The sequence below is a fragment of the Cyprinus carpio genome, chromosome A11 (assembly GCF_018340385.1).
Source record: "Cyprinus carpio isolate SPL01 chromosome A11, ASM1834038v1, whole genome shotgun sequence".
Classification (NCBI taxonomy): Eukaryota; Metazoa; Chordata; class Actinopteri; order Cypriniformes; family Cyprinidae; genus Cyprinus; species Cyprinus carpio.
This window is the reverse complement of record NC_056582.1, coordinates 8,288,963-8,311,936: the sequence shown is the minus strand read 5'-3', so window position 1 is coordinate 8,311,936 and position 22,974 is coordinate 8,288,963. Positions and strand designations below refer to the sequence as shown.

General features: G+C 36.2%; 1 protein-coding gene across 1 annotated transcript in view; it reads right to left on the bottom strand.

Annotated features, from left to right (window-relative positions):
• Positions 1–22,974, bottom strand: part of LOC109061890 (glutamate receptor ionotropic, NMDA 3B-like) — an 82,760-nt gene that overhangs the window by 1,670 nt on the left and 58,116 nt on the right. Inside the window, exons 5-8 of the mRNA XM_042767002.1 lie at positions 22,777–22,892; positions 12,056–12,207; positions 8,315–8,479; positions 5,285–5,352 (exon numbers count right to left, since the gene is read on the bottom strand). Coding sequence (XP_042622936.1) covers positions 5,285–5,352; positions 8,315–8,479; positions 12,056–12,207; positions 22,777–22,892 — 501 coding nt within the window. The remainder of the gene's footprint in view (positions 1–5,284; positions 5,353–8,314; positions 8,480–12,055; positions 12,208–22,776; positions 22,893–22,974) is intronic.

Here is a 22,974-nt window from a genome sequence, read left to right as displayed (position 1 = left end):
TATAATAGCATTTATTTTTGGATGAACTACCCCTTTAAAAGAGCTGCACTAAATTGTCCTTCATTGCAAGATCCTCAGCTTGCTGTAATAACATCAACGGCACAGTGATGTTATTTTTAACTATTAAAAATCATGTTCATTAGCTGAAATAAATCTGAAAAAAATAAAAAATAAATATATATATATATATATATATATATATATATATATATATATATATATATATATATATATATATATATATATATATATATATATATATATATTACGTGAAAAACGTAAAATAAAAAAGAAATATTGTCTTAAAAATGAAAATAATTCAAATAATGTGTTAGGTGAATTACAAAATTAAAATAAACGAAAAATAAAAAAATAAAAATAAATGGAAGCTAAACAAAAAACAAATAAATGAAAAAAAAAAACTTAAAGTAAAATGAAACCTGCATACAAATAATTCTAAATATTAATAAATCCTGTAATAGTATTTCTTTTGGGGTGAACTGCACTGTAAAAAAAAAAATCTGTGACATTTACGGTAAAATACTGGCAGCTGTGGTTGCCAGAACTTAATGTTAAAAAATATGGTAGCAACATTTTAGGTTTTATAGACTGAAGTTAAATTCCGTATAAAATAACGTATTTCATTAACTGATGTAATAGTAATAAACCAACATATTGAAGTACTAATATCTGTTTTGAACCATTGTAATGCACTGATAACCACTAAAACCTGGGGGTGATGAGAAAGTACCATGATGAATCAAAGCTCATCACTAACTTCCACAAGCTGAGAAGGGATATATATATATATATATAGAAGGTGCACAGTGTCATTCACACAAACACTAAACACCATCATGGTAACACACATGATACTGAAATAATGCAATAAACATTAATTTAACAACTTTAGATGAAAGATAAACCCCTAATGTACACAACTGATAAGAAAAAACTAAGAAAAAAACAGTTATTTCAATGAAAAAACATAAAATATGAAGTGTCATGCAGGGAATTTTGGGAGTGTCAATTTACAGTTTTTCACTGTAAATTAAACAATGACTTTTTCTTTTTCACTTCCAAAAACTGTAATTTTAATGTTATTTTACCGTAAAATTACATTAAATGCAATTACAGTTATTCACTGTATATAGTATGGAAACTTACTGATACTTTACTGTAGCATTTTTACAGTCTTTTACTGATAAGTCGTGAGTTTCTGCTGGATGTCGGCAGAGCCGCATTTTTAGAGTTAAACTCTGCGCACGCGGAACTGCTGCGAGATCTCGGACTGCTCCGGAGGCCTACATCATCACCGACCCCCACTACTGCATCTCGCCCACAGCGGACGCGCCACAAGCGGCGTGAGAGAGGAAGCAGAAGAGGGGTAAGCGCGGAGGTATCCGGGCTAGGCTAACGGCTAACCCACACAAGCCATCTATCCCCACCATCGTACTGGCTAACGTACGCTCTTTGGACAATAAACTGGACTACATCCGATTACTACGTTCAACTCAGAGGACTGTAAGAGACTGTTGTGTGTTTGTATTCACGGAAACATGGCTCAGCGACAGCGTTCCGGACTGCGCCATTCAGCTCGACCAGCTGACGTGCTATCGAGCAGACAGAGCTCGCGTCGCGGGAGGAAAAACCCGCGGCGGCGGGCTTTGTGTTTACATCAATGACGCGTGGTGCCGCGATGCTGTTGTGATCTGCAAACACTGCTCAACCCTGGTGGAGTTTATGATTATTAAGTGCCGGCCGTTCTATCTGCCGAGGGAATATACTGCCATACTGCTCGTTTCGGTTTACATTTCCCCGAACAACAACAACAGCAACAGGAACGATGCACTAAATGAACTGTACCAGCACATCATTGAGCAGCAGACAGCACACCCCGATGCTTTTCTCATCATAGCTGGGGATTTCAACCATGCTGACTTAAAGAGTGTGTTTCCAAAAATACACCAACACATTAACTTTCCAACACGAGGTAATAACATTTTAGACTTTGTTTACACCACACAGAGAGGAGCTTACAAAGCCCTCCCCCCTCCCCCACCTCGGTGCCTCAGACCAAATCACTGTCATGCTAATGCCTGCATACAGACCGCTCGTTAAAGTCGCCAAACCAGTTCAGAACAACAGATTCAAGTGTGGCCAGAAGGATCGTCAGAGGCTCTTCAGGACTGCTTTGATACAACTGACTGGAATATGTTTAAGCAGGCTGCCACTTACAATAACACCACTGACCTCCAGGAGTACTCGGAGACTGTCACTGCCTACATCACCAAGTGTATTGAGGATGTAACAGTCACAAAAAACCATCACTGTCCGGGCCAACCAGAAGCCGTGGATGACAGAGGAGGTCTACAGACTCCTGGAGACGCGGAACGCTGCCTTCAGAGCTGGAGACGAGGGGGGGCCTGAGAACAGCCAGGGCCAACCTATCCCGCGGCATCAGAGAGGCTAAGAGACAGTACTCCAGGAGGATAGCCCATCAATTCAGTGACAGCAGAGACACTCGGAGCCTGTGTCAGGGGATACAGACCATTTCGGACTACAAGCCCCCACAGCGGACCTGTGACAGCAACATCTCTCTGCTGAACAAGCTGAACACCTTCTTCGCTCGCTTTGAGGCACATAACAGCTCCACTGCACAGAAGACTCCACCTCCTCCCAGTGACCAGGTGATGATGCTGACCCCGGACAGCGTGAGGAGATCCTTCAGCAGGATCAATGCACGCAAAGCTCCGGGTCCTGACAACATTTCTGGGCGTGTACTGAGAGACTGTGCAGCAGAACTCACTGATGTCTTCACAGACATTTTCAACATCTCACTTAGTCAGGCTGTTGTTCCCACATGCTTCAAAGCTACCACCATCATTCCAGTCCCGAAGAAGCCATCTCCATCCTGCTTCAATGACTACCGTCCTGTTGCACTTACTCCCATCCTCATGAAGTGTTTTGAACGGCTAGTCATGCACCACATCAAGTCTGCCCTTCCCCCCTCCCTGGACCCATTCCAGTTTGCATATCGGTCCAACCGGTCGACCGATGATGCCATCTCAACTACCCTCCACTCAGCACTCACACATCTAGAGAAAAAAGATTCATACATCAGAATGCTGTTCATAGACTTCAGTTCAGAATTCAACACAATCATCCCTCAATAGCTCATTCACAAACTGGTCGAGCTGGGGCTCAACACTTTACTGTGCAACTGGCTGTTGGACTTTCTGACTGGAAGACCTCAGGCAGTACGTGTCGGCAGCAACACATCCAGCACCATCACACTGAACACTGGGGCCCCCCAAGGATGTGTGCTGAGCCCCCTCCTCTTCACTCTGCTGACCCACGACTGCCACCGTCACACAACTCCAACCTCTTCATTAAGTTTGCGGATGACACGACTGTGGTGGGTCAGAGATGAGCAACAGAGATGAGACAAGCTACAGGAGCGAGGTGAGCCGCCTGGCCAGGTGGTGCAGTGACAACAATCTCTCTCTGAACGTGGAGAAGACGAAGGAGATTGTTGTTGACTTCAGGAGAGCGCACACTCAGCATGTTCCTCTGACCATCAATGGTGCGACTGTGGAGAGAGTGAGCAGCACCAAGTTCCTGGGTGTGCACATCACAGAGGACCTCTCCTGGACCGACAACACTGCAGCACTGGCCAAGAAATCACAGCAGCGTCTCTACTTCCTCCGCAAACTGAGGAGAGCTAGAGCCCCACCCCCCATCATGTACACCTTCTACAGAGGCACCATCGAGAGCATTCTGACTATCTGCATCACTGTGTGGTATGGCGCCTGCAACGCGTCCTGCCGGAAGACTCTGCAACGCATAGTGAGAGCAGCTGAGAAGATCATTGGTGTCTCTCTCCCCTCCCTCCAGGACATTTATGGAACCCGTCTCACTCGCAAAGCCCTCTGCATTGCAGGTGATCCCACTCACCCGTCACACAGCTTCTTCAGTCTGCTGCCATCAGGGAGGAGACTGCGGAGTCTCCAGGCCAGGACCAGCAGACTGAAGGACAGCTTCATTCATCAGGCTGTCAGGAAGCTGAACTCGCTCCCGAACTTGCCCCCCCGTCCCTCTTCTGCCCCAGGCACCACTGAACCAGGACCCCCCCCCCCCCCCCCCCCCCCCCCCCCCGAATCCCACATCTCCAGGTCCTTCCACCCCCCTTCCCTCTAACATACGATGACATGCACCAGTCACTTTGTGCAGCAGTGGTCTGCTCACTACCTAATTCACCATGGAACTGACGTCATTCTACCACCTCATCAGTCAGTTTAAATAAAATAACTGCTCTTGAGCCCTTTGTCACTTTTAATCAGACTGAATAAGCTATTTTTTATGCACTAAAAATCTTTTTATCTGCACTGTTTGTTCACTGATTTGCACTCTATCTGCCATGTGCCTTGCGCTGCTTTTATTTAACCTTATTTTTATTTAATTTTTTCTATTATGTCTTTTTTACATTCCCCTTATTGTATAGTTTTATCTTATATTTTTATATTTGATCTAGATTTTTAGGCTCTACTGTTAGTGTTATCTGTATGCACCGGGGGTCTGAGAGTAACGCAATTTCGATTCTCCGTATGTATGTACTGTACATGTGGAAGAATTGACAATAAAGCAGACTTGAACTTGAACTTGAACTTGAACTTAAGATCACAATCATTTTTTTTACAGTGTGTAACTATTAAAACAGCTCCACTAAATTACTAAAACTGAAATAAAAATAAAGCTAAAAAAAAAAAAAAAAAAAAAAAAAAAAAAATAAAATGACTAAATCACATAACAAAATTACTAAAACTTAAATTAAAATGAAAACTGAAAATATAAAAATAATTGAAAATATTAATAAATACTACAAATCTTGCCCTGGAGGGCCAATGCTCTGCAGACTTTAGCTCCAACCCTAATCAAACACTCCTGATCAAGTTCACCGAGGTCTTCAGGATCCACAGAAAATCACAGGTAAGGGAGTTTGATCCAGGTTTTAGCTAAACTCTGCGGGGCAGGTGCCCTCCAGGACCAGATCTGAGGAACCCTGAATTATAGTGCTATTTATTTTAGGGTGAACTCTAACTATTAAAAGAGCTCCACTATCATAACAAGATCCTCATCTTGCTATAATAACATCAGCATTCTGAGTAAAAAAAACAATGAAACATATATTTAAACCCAAGTGTATATTTGACATTCAAAATTAAATAAGCCGCCATAAGCTGCTGTAAAAATGAAAAACAGATTAATAAAACTAAGTCAAAACCTTTTCTCTGTGTTCGCCCGCTGCCGTTTCACATCCTCATAAGTCATATTCAGTGCTCTGTGGATCTTCTGCAAAAAAAAAAAGAAGAAAAGAAAAAAGGATTTATCTCAGCGAGAGATGAATGAGAGAGATCAACATCATGCTTTTGATTTTAAAAATCAATATTCCAGAGATGGCAATTACTGACTTGGCTTGGCAGTAATCCCCCAACAAGCCCTGGAGAAATCAAGCACAGCTCATTTACAGAGTCAAAGCTTCATCCCATGAATAACAGAACCGTCCCATTCTTAGTCTTAGTTATCAGTGGAAGGAAGAAAGGAAACATTTTGATAAAATAATAAACTTGGCGACAGCTAAAATTGCACACCAGACAAAAGCAAACATGTTGAGCATTTAAAGGAATAGTTTAACCATCTACTCACCCTCACATCACTTGAAACATATGTTGGGTTTAGTGTTATTATTATTATATTATTGTTTTTATATTAGATTTTATTTTTATATCATTTATATTTATATTATTTTCAACTGAATTTCAGTTTTTAGTATTTAGTAGTTTTTATTAGCTTCATATTGAAAAAAAGCAATACTATTTAGTTATTAAGTTTTTGTTTTATTTATTAAACACATCAGCTGGCTTAATAAAAATTCAGATAAAGACTTAAGTTAAGTTTTGATTGTACTAATTAACTTGTTACCCAAGATACCTGATATTTATTAATTATTAAAACAAATAACTACGTATTACAACAAATATAAGTAATAATTATTAAAACGAATATACACTTAACTGATATATTATTATTTTATTTATTATGTATTTTTATTTAATTAAAATAAATGTTTCAGTTGAATTACAAACATTACTAAAATGGATATAAAAATAAATTAAGGCTAAAAATAAATAAAAGAATAAAAATTAAAATAACAAGAGCACATGGTCTGTGTACTTTTGCGTCCAGTCGTTTTTTTTTTTTTTTTTTAACCCAGAAATGAATTACAGAAAATGTGGATTTCCTTAATGGTTCAAACACTGTTGAATAAGCAGACACAAACTAATTTTCATTATTCAAAATTGCAAAAATTATATAAAGCTTGTTTTTTAATGTATATAAACGCTAAATTTAAAGGTATAGTTATCCCAAAAATTAAAATTACCCCATGATTTACTCACCCTTAAGGCATCCTGTGTATATGACTTTCTTCTTTCAGACGAATACAGTCAGAGTTATATTAAAACATGTCCTAGTTCTTCCAAGCTTTATAATGGCAGTGAATGGGTGTTATTTTTCAATAGTCTAATGAAGTCCAATAAAGCGCATCCAGCCATCATAAAAATTGCTCCACAAAGCTCCGGGGGTTAATAAAGCCCTCTTGAAACAAATTGATATTCTATATGTAAAATACCCATATAAATATATATATATATATATATATATATATATATATATATATATATATATATATATATATAAAACTTTATAAACAGTAATTTAACAGTACGCGTGTTCACAATAGAGCACCTCAGGTGAAGCTGTAGAAATAGCATAGGGTCCTGGCGAAACATATTTTCCAAACGCTCCAGTGCGTATTTGTGTTTGAACTCTGGAGAGCTTCAAAGGTTTCTATTTTCAACGTGTTTTTGTAGCATAGATCAATCATTCACTTTTCTATTGTTTAAAGCAATTCATTGTGCAGTGTAGAGCTTCAATGATTTTAACAGAAATTTCTGAAATCACAATAAAATGAAATGAGTGATGCTTTTTAGTGACTATATTCTTTGCGCGCTTTCTTGGCTATAATGCATTTGGAATTTGAATAAGTTTTGTTTTTCATGATGCTAGGAGGACCTGTGACCGCTTACATGCTGCAAAGTTTTGGGAGTGACGTCTGCATATAAATGCATCACTGCAATGATAATGATAACCATAACAAAGGACAGGGTAAAATTATGTCAAAATAGATGTACAGTACATTAGGTCTAGAGCACCTTCACTAATTTCAGAAGCACCCTCAGTGATTTGATTCTGGAACCGGGCCTGCCTGTATCTGGAGAAGTAGGAGAAATTATAATTTTATATATTTCTAAATTATATTTATACATTTACCCCATTTATAAAAAGCCTTGTGTAGCGCAGTAACACAATGTATAATACTTGAATGATCATGCATGGTCCTCTCTGATACCGTGACCCAGATAGCACACAAAATTATTACAAAATTATACCCCAATATATAATTTCATGATGATAAAGTCTATTTTATATCTATAATGTCTATTTTAAAATAATATTTTTAAGTAATGTCTTAGGTCTCTGCATTGTTCCAGAGACGGCTCTAGCGGGAAGAAGCATTTCTTCTAATTGTGCTAAAGAAAATTTTTAAAATCTAAATTTTTCTATATTAATGCATTTTGAAAATGTTCATTAATGGGGCAAAAAGTCATAAACAAAAATTTGAAAATAAGTCAATATTTTACTTTTTCAGGCAGCATTTTGTATGTACGTTTCTAATTTCAATTTTGGTTTTCAACATAGAATTTCAAAATACAACAATTCTTTTTTCATTTTTTTTCATCATGGTTAAAAAATTAAAAATAAACGAATGGACGCAAAAGTACACAGACCACACATAAAATAATAACAAAAAATACTAAAACTTTAAAGTGAAAACTGAAATGTATTTTATTTAATTCTCTTATTTTATTTTACTGAACAAATTTTTTTTTTTTTTTTTAATTCGTTTTAGTTTTCGTTAACGATAATAACACTGGTGGGGTTTTTCGGAACATAAAAGGAGATATTTGCAAAACTTCACACTTGACAAAAAGAATGTAATCATACAATAACAGTAGTCTAAATCTGACAAGTGATCACCATTCACTTTCATTATGAAAAGAGCAGCATGGCGAATCTGCAGAACATCTCCTTTTGTGGTAAACATGAGCAAACAAAGTCAAACGGTTGAGTAAAGCATGAGTGAGTTTATTTTCTGGGTGAACTGTTCTTTTAAATTAGGCGCACGGCTCACCTGACTGGTGTGAAGCCAGTATTTGAACTTCTGTCTGCGGCGGATATGTGGCAGAACCAGGTGATAGAAGGCATGTTCTCCTGCCAGAGTGAGTAAGGCCCCGGTCACACCAACACACAGCAACACAAACAACCCTGAGAAGTGACGAATGCCCATCTGCAGCGTCTGGACAGAGAGAGAACAAACATAGAAGAAATGAGATGCTGCAGCTTTAAGGACCAAAGCAGTGCGATGCAGTACTTGCACACAGGAGGGCAGTAGGACCCTGCTGACTGATATTAGATTAGCCAGCGAGAAGCCCATATCCTCCCCAGAGTGCCTTTGATGGAGAAGGATTCCTACCAGCTTGAACTAATTGACATTAAAAATCATCTTATTAAGCGACGCAGGAGCCACATCAATATTAGACGGGGAAAGCTGATCTGTATGTATCTCTAGATAGACAGAGCCAGACCATCAGTTCTAATAGACACACAAATCAATCAAATCAAAGAGCTCTACATGTTATTCTTTTTCAATTAACCATAAATCTGTAGTTTTTTAAAAGTGTTACACACTGCATTATATAATAAAGATGACTGTAAAGAAAATTTTTATTTTTTTCACACTGCATTATATAATAAAGATGACTGTAATTTATTATTCTTTAAGGTAGAGAGGGGGGGGGGGGGCGTTTTTCTGTCATGTGTTGGCATATTTTCTTTTGAGACTGAATATTTGGACGGACATATTAAAGAGCCTCATGCCTCTTATTTATACTTTTTTTTGTGAATACTATTTGGTTGCAGGCAACATTAGAGTTGGGTCATTCTCATTCTAGAGAGCATTTGATTGGAGAAAACCCTGCAAAAGTTCAGGATGAACCATCAAAATATTAGGTTAATTTTTCCTTGGAATTTCAAATGTATATATTGGATAATATATAGGTTTTTTTTTTTTTTTTTGAAAGATATCTTTATTATATTTTTTTTGAGTTGTTTTTTATTATTATTTTTTTTGTGTGTTTATTTAATTATTATTGTTGTGATGAGGACTCTGCTATTCTTATATAATTAGTATAATTATTAAAATAAATGTTGAAAACGTTTATAAAAGCTTAATTATTTTGTAGAAATTGTGGTAGATTTTTTTAAGGATTCTTGATTACTAGAATGTTGATTTCTTGGGTTTTTAAAAATTATTTCTCAAACTTTTAATAGTGGCACTGTCAACTTTAAGAGACCTATCTGAAGGTTTATCTTACCGAAAAATGAAAACACCGAGATGTTGTTTTGAGCAGTTCGGCATAGCAACAGTGGCTCAGCCAATAGAGTGAGTTTGGGGTGGAGCTTGTTAATCTGTAGTTTTTTAAAAGTGTTACACACTGCATTTTTTAATAAAGTTGATTGTTTTGCACTTTTGTTTGGTGCAGATATTACACACTTCACCTTTAATAACCTGAGCAGTTCTCACAGAGAATCTCTTCCACAATGCTGTTAACCAAAACAGCGACTCTAGAAAAAAAAAAAAAAATACATGAATAAACATCTAACTCTTTCATCTCTGTGTTTTGACCGCAGGGCTTGAGGTCTGTATCTTGGCAGAGAAACTTTCTGACTGCTGCACAGCTCTAACAAACTCTTTTTCGGGTACCTTGTGTTCTTAAAACCGATGAGAAATCAGGTGAAGCCAGGTTCGCTGTGTATTTTCCTGATCCACGAGCACGAATGCAATCCTGTAAATCACTGTAAGGCCGCTGCGTACTGCCAAACAGCATTCTGGGAAATAAAACATCCTATTAGCTCTGTCTCAGACATGTTCACTTGTCAGATCGATTCAAAACCGAGTGTATCTTGCGTAGGTTTTAACCAGCTCACAATGCTTCGTCCTCATGTTCTCATCTTTCTGTGAGCCTCTGATGCCAAAAGAGCATTGAGATTTTAAATGGAAATGAGGAATAATCTTTTCTGCTCAGGCAATGGTAATTTTCCCCACTGAAATTAAGAGATGGGGTGAAAAAAACATACCCTGCCGCAAGCTTTAAGCATTCGGGAGCACAGAGAAATCTGTGTTGTAGGAGAGACGGATAGTTCGGCCTTTCTTTATTCCTCTGGATGTCAGCCGATCAGCATGCTCTGAAAGTGTAATTTACTCTGGAATCTTCTGAGGTTTCGAGCAGATCTAACGCACATCTCTGTCAGCACCGGAGATAATGACACGAGATAAGTAAGTAAAGGTACTGAGTCAAATCAGTGTGTAAGAACTGAAGCCCCTTTGCCACTGATCACTGAAGCAAACATCTTACTCATATCAGCCTGTCAGACTTAAAGGGGCTCTGTGGAAATGACAAAACATTTGAGCTCTCTATTGGCGGTTTCATCTGAAGAATGACAGGATGGTGTCAGCGCCATGATCTCAGGAGCTTTGTTTGATTGGATAAAAAATCAAGTAATTAATTAAAGAAAATATTTAATTTTGTAGTACATGACAGGCTGGAGATTTGGAGGTTTAATTGACTGGAACAAAAATTTTACGTCAGAGAAGGACCCCATAAAAGTAGGGTGACCACCTGTACCTTGGGTAGCAACTTGTTTATTTTCCTTTATTGGATTATGCAATGATTACGGATTGAGTACTTGATCTTGAACTTGTATTTTTTTGTTGCATCTGGCAGGTTTGATCAGGATGTTGTTATCCAGTATGTGTCTAGATGAAGTTCTGGCTGGTGAAGGTCCACACTGGTTCCCTCGCTCCGTCCAGTTGTTATCACCCAAAAAAATCCCTCTCTAGGGTTGCGATGGTTGGTTACTTGCAAGCTCTAGCTAAAAAATGACAGCTGCGCGAATGGATTTTTAAATGCATTTTTCATCATATTTCGTATTGTGGTATTGTAATTTCAGGGATGAAAAAAATAATATATAATTAAAATGCGAGACACTGCTTACGTCTTACAGGATGTGGGACAAAGATCCCATTTGCTGGACTATGGCATTAAAGCACAGATTTTCTTTGCATTTAGTATTGAAACAGGAAGTTGGGACAATTCAAAGGAAATAAATGAAATTAGTGGGAGAGACATTCTTGTTCTAGAGAGCATCTGACTGTATAGAATTAGGACATGCCCATGAGTGTCTTCTAAATTTTGTCCATTTTCTTGTAAAGATTTTAAAATACACTTTTAAAAAAGTGTTCAAAAAAATGATAAAAATGCAATTCATACATAAAATGAATGCCCTGTGCAATGATAAAAGTTTTAAATTTCTGTTTCATTCAGCTGAGCTTATATATTTCATTTACATTTATTTATGTATTTGATAAGTAGCCATGTAATAAATGGGATAATGCACAGTTATAAAATAAAAAAAAATTCTTTATAAATTATGCCTTATGTATTTACTGTATCCCTTAATAATCTTCATTTCCCAACAATATAACTGTATCTGAAAACATTTAGGCGAAATCTAAATGTAACGTACAATCACAAAAATCAAATCAACACAAGCATGGCAAGGATAACACCATCAAACAGCTCAAATGCATGAGATGGGGAAGTGACACTGCCAACCATGAATTTATTACATGCTTCTTATCCGGTAAAAAGGATTGAATTGATATAGGAATTATGCAAATAAATATTTTTTAATTTGTTAATATTAAATCCAAATGATCCAGTTCTGTTTTGGATTGGGTATTTTTTAATTTTTTTCCAGTTCTGTTTGTTCGTTTTTCTTCTCACTTTCACTTAGACTGAATCCCGCTCACCTCTGTAACAGCAAAGACTCTCTTTCCGCACGGCACCACCTTGTACCACTTGTCATGCAGCATGTCCATGTAGCCATCTGACTTGTAACGGCTGATGAATTCAGATATGTTGGAGGTCAGTAGTGAGTTCTGGGGCAGTCCGATCCCGTAACCTGAGGTGGGGGGGGGGGGGGACACCCAGTCAGTCCAATTCATCAAAACACCACCAGAACAAACAGAATGTGCTACAAAGCTTCATTAAAGGGGTCATATGATGCTGCTAAAAAGAACATTATGTTGTGTATTTGGTGTAATGAAAATGTGTTTATGCGTTAATTAGGCCGGTAAAAAAAAAAAAAAAAAAAACACAAAAAAACATATTATTTTCTACATAATGTACATTATTGTTTCTTCTCTATGCCCCGCCTTTCTGAAACACCTCGATTTTTACAAAGCTCATCGGTCTGAAAAGCAAGGTGTGCTCTGATTGGCCAGTTATCCAGTGCATTGTGATTGGCTGAATACGTGTGACAGAATTGTTATGCCCCTTAACATACTGTGATGCCATCTCCTGGCACGACGAGAAAAAAACAATAAAACCCATTACAAACAAAGCATTTGTTGCATCCAGTGGGGACATAATTACTGATTATAATGACTTATACGGTCTTTTTACACGTTGTGTTGCGTATCATGCTGCGCAAACATAAAACCATGTCTGTATTTATGATCGGAGAAAAGACAAAAACAAGCGCTACTCTACACTGCTCCAAACTCGCATTTGAATCATCAGTGGCAAAATTAAATATAAACTTTAAATATAAAAACATACTTACAGACTGTGAGTCAGAAGCGCCAGACTTTCCTTGCAAAGTTGTTATTGCCCCACTTTATAGAAACAGACACTGACATTGCTAATCTCTCAGGAAACAGTCTTCGTCTTCCGTAAAATGCGTTGCACACATCGAATATCTGGGTTGAACTGTTCTGGAACAGTGTTGTAAATACAACTTAACCGCTGATTTATAGTTGTGTCCTCTTTTGGAAGGCCAAACAAAGTAGTTTCGCTTTCACAACAAAACACACAGCGTCTCCACGACATGGCACGGCGGCAACAACAACAAAACTACAGCAAAAATCAAAGTCACGCCTTCTTTCTTTTGCGTGAACATTTTGGCGGTTGTTATGCAAATATTACACAGTGATGTAGACATGTGGGGGGGCGTGTTAGAATGAGCCGTTTCAGGGGGTCGTGGACGATTTTCAACTTTTATAAAGAATATCTCTTTGGATTTGAGACTTTAGTCTTTGCAACTTTGCAGATCTTTTTTATGCACCAAGGGGTTGTAACACTCCAAAGAGAAAGGAAAAAATTGAAATCGCATCATATGACCCCTTTAAACTGCCTGTCTCTGAACCATTAATGGAGTTTCTAATCATTTCTTTCAGAGTTTTATAGGAAACAATCATTACTGGCCCACTGAGCTGAAATAATGTGGTGACGAGGGAAACAAATACATGACAACAAGCAAATGTTCACAAATTTCATGTTTTGACAAGCTAAGGGAACAAAATACATGACAACAAGCAAATGTTCACAAATTTCATGTTTTGACAAGCTAAAGGTCTGGAAGATAACATCTCAAGGTCTCTCAAATACATGACAACAAGCAAATGTTCACAAATTTCATGTTTTGACAAGCTAAAGGTCTGGAAGTTGAAATTTGAATTGGAGGATAATGTTTTTTTTGGATATCGGTTAATTTAATTATTTTTATTATATAACAAACATGCACCAAAATGACAATACTCTCTATTTACTCAACCCTCACGTCGTTCAAGATTTTTATGCTATGCACTGACTTATAATAGAAAACTGGATTGCTCATGATGTCATAAAAAATGAAGCCACCACGCCACCATATTGGTGTTCCTTAGGATTCCCATACATTCTAATCAATTCATACACTGTAAAAAATTATTGTGATTTTAACAATAAAATACTGTAAAAATGATACAGTAAAAATCTGTTAATTGGTTAACAGTAAGTTTCCATGCTATATACAGTGAATAAATGTAATTACATTTAATGTAATTTTACAATAAAATACTGCTAGAATTACGGTTTTTGGAAGTGAATAAGAAAGAGTCATTCTATAATTTACAGTGAAAAATGTAAATTGACACTCCCAGAATTCCCTGCATGACACTTCATATTGTCATTCTATAATTTACAGTGAAAAATGTAAATTGACACTCCCAGTTTACCATGAATTTTTTTTTTTTTTTTTTTTATCATTGTGTACATTAGGTTTTTATCTTACATCTAATGTTGTGTAAATGAATGATTTTTATTGCATTATTTCAGTATCGTGTGTTTCGTTTGGTTTGTTTGGTGTTTTTGTTGTTTGTGTTGTGTGATATCTGTAGTATACTTATTTTTGTAATTATTTTCTTGTCCTTTATCATTTTTTGGTGTTTTTGGTTGTTTTAAGATGGTTCAAAACATATATTAGTACTTCAATGTGTTGGTTTATTAACATTACATCAGTTAATGAAATATGTTTTTTTGTGAATTTAATTTAAGTATGTAAAACCTAAAATCTTGCATCCATATTTTTTACGGTAATGTTCTGCCAGTATTTTACCGTAAATGTCACCAATTTTTTTTTAGGAAATCATATTATTTTAGTGAGAAAACACCCTAACAAGTTATTGTTTTTATATCTGAAGTCTCCCTGTACATTCTTACTATGCATATGTTCTAAGCATGTTGTTGCTTAGATGTTATTTGTATTTTCGTTTAATGTCAGGAATTTCCCTTTGTTATTAAAATGCTACGTTCATGTTCATTACTATAGTGAACATCAGATCGATGGATGGACAAGACTTCTTAACATATGTTTAACTAATGCCAAAGTGCTCATTCTGAATAAAGATTTTTGCTTTGTAACATATGCACCCTGTACTGTTATTCACTGTGTTTATGCAATTATGTTAGTTAATTAAGTTAACTAAGTTAAGTTAGTTAGTAATTATGTAATTATGTTAATACAGTAGGATACCTGCAAATGGTTCAACTATGAGTTTTTTAACAGTATGCATTTTGAAGCAGAATTTAAACGTTGGTTAAATGGTTTGTTTAATTCAAAAACATAATTATTTAATCTAACAACTTAATATGTAATTTATATTTATTGTAGAATTCCACAGATAGTAAAACACCACAGAATTTGCAGAGTTGAAGAGTCTGAAATAGATGTTGCTCAAGATTTAGATTTAAAGACATGAAGCTTTATTTTAAAGATTAAGCATGGCAACCTTTGAATTTGAATAAAAAACTGTAGAATATATAGTAACAAGTAGTGTTGCATTTATTGTATATTCTGCCACTAGACATATATTCATGTTTATTACTTCCTGCATAAAGAAATATATTTTGTGTTCAGTCAATTAACTGTGTCGTCAGTATGCACACTCACCTTAACGATTTCTATTCACCGCTTATACTGCCCGAAAAGACCATGAATATTACAGATATCATCTGAAGCAACAAACAATTTACATGCGTAAAAACGAATTATGTGTTACTGAAACAAATAGGGTGATTTTCGGTCAAGGTTTTGGCTGTAGGTCAGTGATGCCCCATGTCGGTAGGGAATAGTGATTCTGTTATTTTTCCCGAGCGCAAAAGTAAAAATCACAAAATAGAAGAAAATGCTGACAAGTTTGGAATAACCTAATAATTACAGTTTTAATTTTCAGGGAACTTTTTTTTTTTTTATCTGTGTCAGACAATATATGTGCAACTTCATAAATGTGGAAAAAAGATGGACATAGATGAAGTGACTACATGTATGATGTGGTGACAAGAGGGGTGTGTCATTCTGGGCCGTCCAGCAGGTGAGTTATGAGGTGGGCGTCCTATCATTCATATATCATTTCACAGTCCTGTGTTCCTAGATAGGCAAGAATCTTATTCAATCAGCACACATGTGGGAGACAATCTGAAATAGGAAATTGGACGACAGGCATATGGTAATTAACACGGTCAGGAGTCCTGCACGAGCCCAGAAGAGTCTGATTACAATGAACCTTAATTACCGTTTTAGCCCAGATGGCCAACAAAGGGTCAGGCCTGGAAATGGAGAAATAATAGCTAAGACAAAATACAGGCAAAAATCAACTATAAGCCACAAATATAATACTTGGTCCAATTGGTGGGCTGTTTTCCCTCCAGCTCTCTGCAGTAAATCTGTCACTCACCATCCCCCACTGGCCCCTAAGTGGCTGACGGATCACAGATATTCAAATGCTGACATCTACGCATTTCATCACTGCCAAGCTGCAACACACACACACACACACACACACACACAAACACACATACACACACACACACACACACACACACACAAACACTAATACCACTGTAGCTCTGCATTTCAACCTAAAATGCGATCTTATATGTTAAGCACTCATTAACAAACCAGGCGCTGAAACAACACTGCATTGTGTAATTAAATCTTATGAACTGAGCTTACTCACATTAGTCAGAGCTATATGTCTCTTGCAATTAACCCCTTGTGAAAAAGAAGTGCACTCAATTGTATGGAATGTGTACGTGAAGCATACTTAAAATATTAAATCCACTCGCATCAAAATCAAGATACTGATGTTTGCCTAAAAGACAACCACTGGCGATGCACCAATATACCTAAACTCCTTAATAAGACTTATGCGCTCTCCAGAAGCTTGTGTTCTGCAGGTGAATGACGCCTCGTGGTGCCTTATGAACTGAGCTTACTCACATTAGTCAGAGCTATATGTCTCTTGCAATTAACCCCTTGTGTATTTTTATAAGAGGTATAAAGTCATTTTTTTTTTGCTGGTATCAGTTTGATTAGTTGTAGCACTTATCTATTATATTCTTTTCTATTCTATTCTATTCTATTCTATTCTATTCTATTCTATTCTATCTATTCTTGCAAGTGCACTTTATTGATATGTGCACCTTGATATGTGCACTTTATTGTTCTCCTCATTTGTAAATCGCTTTGGATAAAAGCGTCTGCTAAATGATTAAATGTAAATATTTAATGTACTTGGAGACAATATAATATTATTGAAATAAAACGGCACTTAATTGTACTTAGAGTAAACTTTTATTAAAAAATAGACTTTCTTAACATAATGTGACTGCACTTTTTGATGTTTAATTGAAAATTTTAATTTAAAAGTACATTTTAAATCATTGTTTTGACTACTATAATAAAGCACATGCACTTGTACAAGTACTTGATTATAATTTTAACTGCTGTGTGTTTTTCGATATTACATTTAAAGTAAATATATTTTAATTGTAGTAAATTGCAACTTCATAATTACAAACCTGTAATTAAAAAAATAATTTTATTTAAATACATGACATACAAGTTTTAATAAAAATTATATTTCAGTATTCTATAAATGCTTGTCAGTACATTCAGCAGTACACTTTTACCATATTTCAAAGATAAAAACAAAAACAGTAATTATGACATTATACAAAAAGAACTACTTAAGTGAGTCAAAAGCAAAAGTTCAGCTAACTGCATTTAACATAAATTTAAACTATAATACATTTTCATGTAAATGCAATTAACATCCAATTACTGTAAGTGTCTGAAAACATTACATTCAGTTCACATGTATATTTTTTTAAAGTATATTATTTCCATAATAAGCACTTTTGTAAAATGTACTTCTTTTTTATAAGGGCTAGTTAGTTTATTTGACAGATTTATGTTTGTCTAAATTTAATATTGATAAGAGATATTAATCAAACAATGAAGAAGAGCATTATATCCATTTAGGTTTGGTGTGCAGTATGTTAGTTTATTTCATAAGTACCCCATTAACATTTTTTGAAAGATTTATTTATTAATTGATTGAAATAGTGAGGTTTATTGCTTAAAATTAATTATAGTAATAACAACAATAATATACCGTCTAAAAGAAGTAAAACAAAAATACTGATTAAGCCAAAATACTGATTAAGAAAATGATGTAGTGCAGTGTAACTGAGATATAATGTTTAAATATCGTCAGTGCCTCTGTGCAGTCATAAATGCTGAGCAATTTCATGAGTGTGACAAATAATTTTGCACCATTTATGGGCAGAACTGAAGGGCAAGACCTGTCTGTTAAATTACCGCTGATGCATGAGACTATGCTTATTAATGCAATAAAAAAAAACATGTGTAACATCATCCAGCATGGACACAGAGGTATAATACGTGCTGAAGGGGAATGAACAGACAAGAGACATAAGACAACAGGCATATGCAATTTAACACGACACGAGCAGGGCATGAGCTCAATTAGCCCAGACGCCCAGCTCGGAGTTTGGACTGGGAAATGAAAATATCACAGACTGGACTACAATTATTTTACCCAAAGCTCTCTCTCTCTTCCAGCACACCTTTCAGTGCCGCCTTCAGGAAAGATCTGTGCTTCCTCTAGGCAGCTCAGGAAAACAGCCCAGGTTTGCATTTAAATTGGCTTCCCCACTAAAATGCACGACAGCAGGACAGATCTCTGCCAAGTTGACTTCTTACTTTTTCTTCCCTTGTCAGTTGTGGATTTGTTAATGCATTCTAAAAAATGCAAATGTGAAGTTTGAATATTCTACCCAATTTGTCTCTCTTCTCCTTCCTTTATTCCCCTCAAGCACAGTATCTACCTCCTGGTGGCAGTCCAGATTTCTAATGACAGTCATTTTGGTCAGTGAATAACATTACACAGCAGTTTTCTCAACGTCCAGGGAAAAATCATGCAATATTCTGACTGATTTTCCATAGCTTTTACATATATTTGATAAAATATAAATAGTTTCATATAAAAATCGTGAAATGTATTATTTATAAAAGCTGCATTATATTTTCTATCCATGATAACAATGAACTTGAACAACTCATCATGGATGTATCACATGCAAAAGCTACATTTTCTATTAAAGACAGCAGAAATACTTTATTTCCAGGTGTATTTGTCTCCCACGACTCATTTATTTCACAACAGAAAATGTTCAGTAACAGAGTTGTTTTTGGCGGCCTGTTTTAATTTTAGTTTTAGTCTAGTCTTTATGTGAAGCTGTCATTTTAGTTTTTATTAGTTTTAGTCACGTTCATACTCTTTTTAGTCTAGTCTAGTTTTAGTCGACGAAAACTGATGACATTTAGTCTAGTTTTAGTCAATGAAAATTGTGTTTTAGTCTCTTTTTAGTAATGCCATTCTATTTAACCCAGTCAATATAGTATAAGTAGCTATAGTATAGACGAAACCAAAATGTTCTTTTAGCCAAACCCATTTCAAACAAGGTTATCTTATTATATTATTGTTACCTTATAGACTCAAGAATACATCCATTCCAGATGTGGAAGACTCTCTGATTTAAATTTACATTTATTTTACCAACCAAACATGTTAGAAGTACACACACATAAATTAAAATAAAATAAATAAAAGCTATTTTTCAAATTTGTCTCCCAAAGATGAACCCCGGCTGGCCGGTGCATCGGTCCCTTTCTCTGTGTCAAGGCTGATTTATACTCGACGTGTCCGCAAGTTCGCCTGGGTAAGCACGGAAAATATGACGTCATCGCGGTGTTGCCAGAAGTTCGCTTTGAGTGCGCGTGAACTCATTTAGTGTGGCGGAGTGCACAGCATTTTTTGTAGTGCGCGTGATAGCTCCGATCCGAACATGCACAAGTTCAGGGCGATTCTAGCCGAACATGCACGAGTTCAGGACGATTCTAGCTGAACATGCACGAAGTGTGGCGGAGTGCACAGCATTTTTTGTTCAGGACGATTCTAGCCGAACATGCACGAGTTCAGGACGATTCTAGCCGAACATGCACGAGTTCAGGATGATTCTAGCCGAACATGCACGAGTTCAGGACGATTCTAGCCGAACATGCACGAGTTCAGGATGATTCTAGCCGAACATGCACGAGTTCAGGATGATTCTAGCTGAACATGCACGTTTTAAGGGTTATTGTAGATTAACATGCACGAGTTCTGGTTTATTGTGGCGGAGTGTGCAGGATTTTTTGACGATTCTAGCCGAACATGCACGAGTTCAGGGCGATTCTAGCCGAACATGCACGAGTTCAGGACGATTCTAGCCGAAACATGCACGAGTTCAGGGCGATTCTAGCCGAACATGCACGAGTTCAGGACGATTCTAGCCGAACATGCACGAGTTCAGGGCGATTCTAGCCGAACATGCACGAGTTCAGGGCGATTCTAGCACAACATGCACGAGTTCAGGGCGATTCTAGCCGAACATGCACGAGTTCAGGACGATTCTAGCCGAACATGCACGAGTTCAGGGCGATTCTAGCCGAACATACACACGAGTTCAGGATGATTCTAGCCGAACATGCACGAGTTCAGGATGATTCTAGCTGAACATGCACGTCTGTGTCGGTGTTTGTGTGAAACAGAAGCGGTTTAATGTGAAGTTCACACTCCATCAGGTGCTTTTTGACGGAAAACGTTTTTTGTTTTGGATTTTTTTTTGTTGCATAGTTTGTCCAAGGCTTCTTATTTGAAGTATGTATTAATTTTATTGTATAAAATAGAATTAGAATTCATTTAGATATTAATTATACACTATTTTAGTTTGTACATAAAGAAATTATTAATTCATCAAGTCATTCATCAAAAGACTTGTACTGGCCATACTGGCAAATTACTTCTTCTCACCGGTGATTCCCAACGGTTTTAGAAGACAGTTACTCCATTGTCATTTCAAAGAATAGTGCAGCGGCGAATGTGGCAAGTATAAAAGCCTCTTCCGTTTGGGAAGGTGCGCTCGCAGGCAGCAGAGGCTTGTGAAACGGAGCCAGGTGAAAGTATAAATCCCGCTTAATTTTGTTTGTTGGCGTCTTCTAAATAATGCCGCGAGTGGGTCTTGAGGAACTGACGTCGGTTGCGTCTGTGCAGTGCGACCTGATGCAGCCCCAGAAGTGAGACACAGGAAACAGAAATAGCCTACCGCAAAATAATAATCATAATAACGCGACTAAACGAGATAATTCATATAATGAGATGAATTTCGTTTCGTCTTGTTTTGGTCAACGAAAATAAAGAGACATTTTAGCATAGTTTTTATTTTGTAAACCACATTTAGTCATCGTCATATGACCAGCATTTTCGTTGCGTCTCGTCTCGTTTTCGTCACATGATAAAGGTTCGTTGACGACGATATTTAGTCATAATTTTCGTTGACGAAAGCAACACTAGGTCTCACCAAGATAAAGTGAGTAGTATTTGTTTAAATGTCTGCATGCCTGTGAATTTTTCAAGGGAGGTGAAATTGTCTCAAATAACGATAGGAAAAACAATTGTTTATTTAATTAAAATGAGATTAAATGCTTTACAGTATATATTAGTATATTAATACCATATTACTGTTGTATTGTATCCAGGGCCTCAAATTAACACTCGCCAAGCACCAAATGCGAGAAAATTTTAACTTTTTTTTTAATAAATTCTAATAATGTCAGAGAATATGAAATTGTAACGCGTAATTATCAAATCGCAAAGACTGCATTACAATTATATTAATATTTAATCTGATGCGCTTTCGTGTTTCTGAAGTGCTGTGATCTTAACATGGTTCGCAGTAAACGCTGCTCCGCATGAACTGCTGTGAGTTTGATTCGCTTATAACATGCATTTGAAAATGCAACAGGCTTAAAACATCTTTGTAATGAGACTGGCTGTTCTCAACAAAGAGAAGCAAAAGTGAAGTTTCACTATATTTTCTGTCAAAATAAAAGCTCTATGGTGTAACATTGAAAAAACAAAGAAAAAAAATATTAGTATTGTAACTGTACTGTTAAAATAATAATAATAATAATAATAATAATATGTAATACAAATTATTATTATTATTGTAAAAAAAATATTATGAAATACTTTACAGTTCAGTAGTATTAGTTATATTTCTTTATTGATTTTAATATTTATAATAATATTAATAAATATGGTAACACTTTACAATAAGGTTCCATTAGTTAAACATGAACAAACAATGAACAATACATTTATTACAGTATTTATTAATCTATGTTAATGTTAGTTAATGAAAATAGAGTCGTTCATTGTTAGTTCATGTTAATTCAGTGCATTAAATAACGTTAACAAGCACAACTTTTGATTTTAATAATGCATTAGTAAATATTGAAATTAACATTAACTAAGATTAATAAATGCTGTGGAAGTTTTGTTCATTCTTAGGGTTAGGTTAACTAATGAACCTTATTGTAAAGTGTTACCATAAATATTAATAAGAACATGAATAATGCACATACAGTTTCATGGCCAGTAAACAATATTTATGGCCGGTAAATTTTCTCAAGTCACCAGCCATTGGCAGATTTGGAAATGTTAGTTTTAGGCCCTGATTGTATCTTTATTTTGACCAAGTGTGTTTCAACTCTTATCCTCCATTGCAACCTCTATGTCTGGTCATGTGATCTCAACATGGTGACCACCATTTCCATTCAATGATAGTCAGTGTGGTCCAAAACAACATTGAGAAAGAAAGTCATACAGGTTTCAAGATGAGGGTGAGTAAACAATGACAATATTTTCAGTTTTGGGTGAACTATCCCTTATGTTAAATAAACCATAAACTACTTAATCTGTCCAGTGAAATTATTCAAACTCAGTTTGTACATTCTGCTTACCTTCAATAGCAAAGGGTTTACCAACTGTCAGCAGCTTGCAATCGGCATCAATGGACACCTCGTAGTCCAGCAGGGCTTTGTCCATGATAAATGCATCAAGTTGAGGCGGATCTGTCCTTCACAACATAAAAAGAGAGGGGCTACAAAACCACACACACAGGCATGCACACACTCTCTCATTAAACATGCACAGTATGA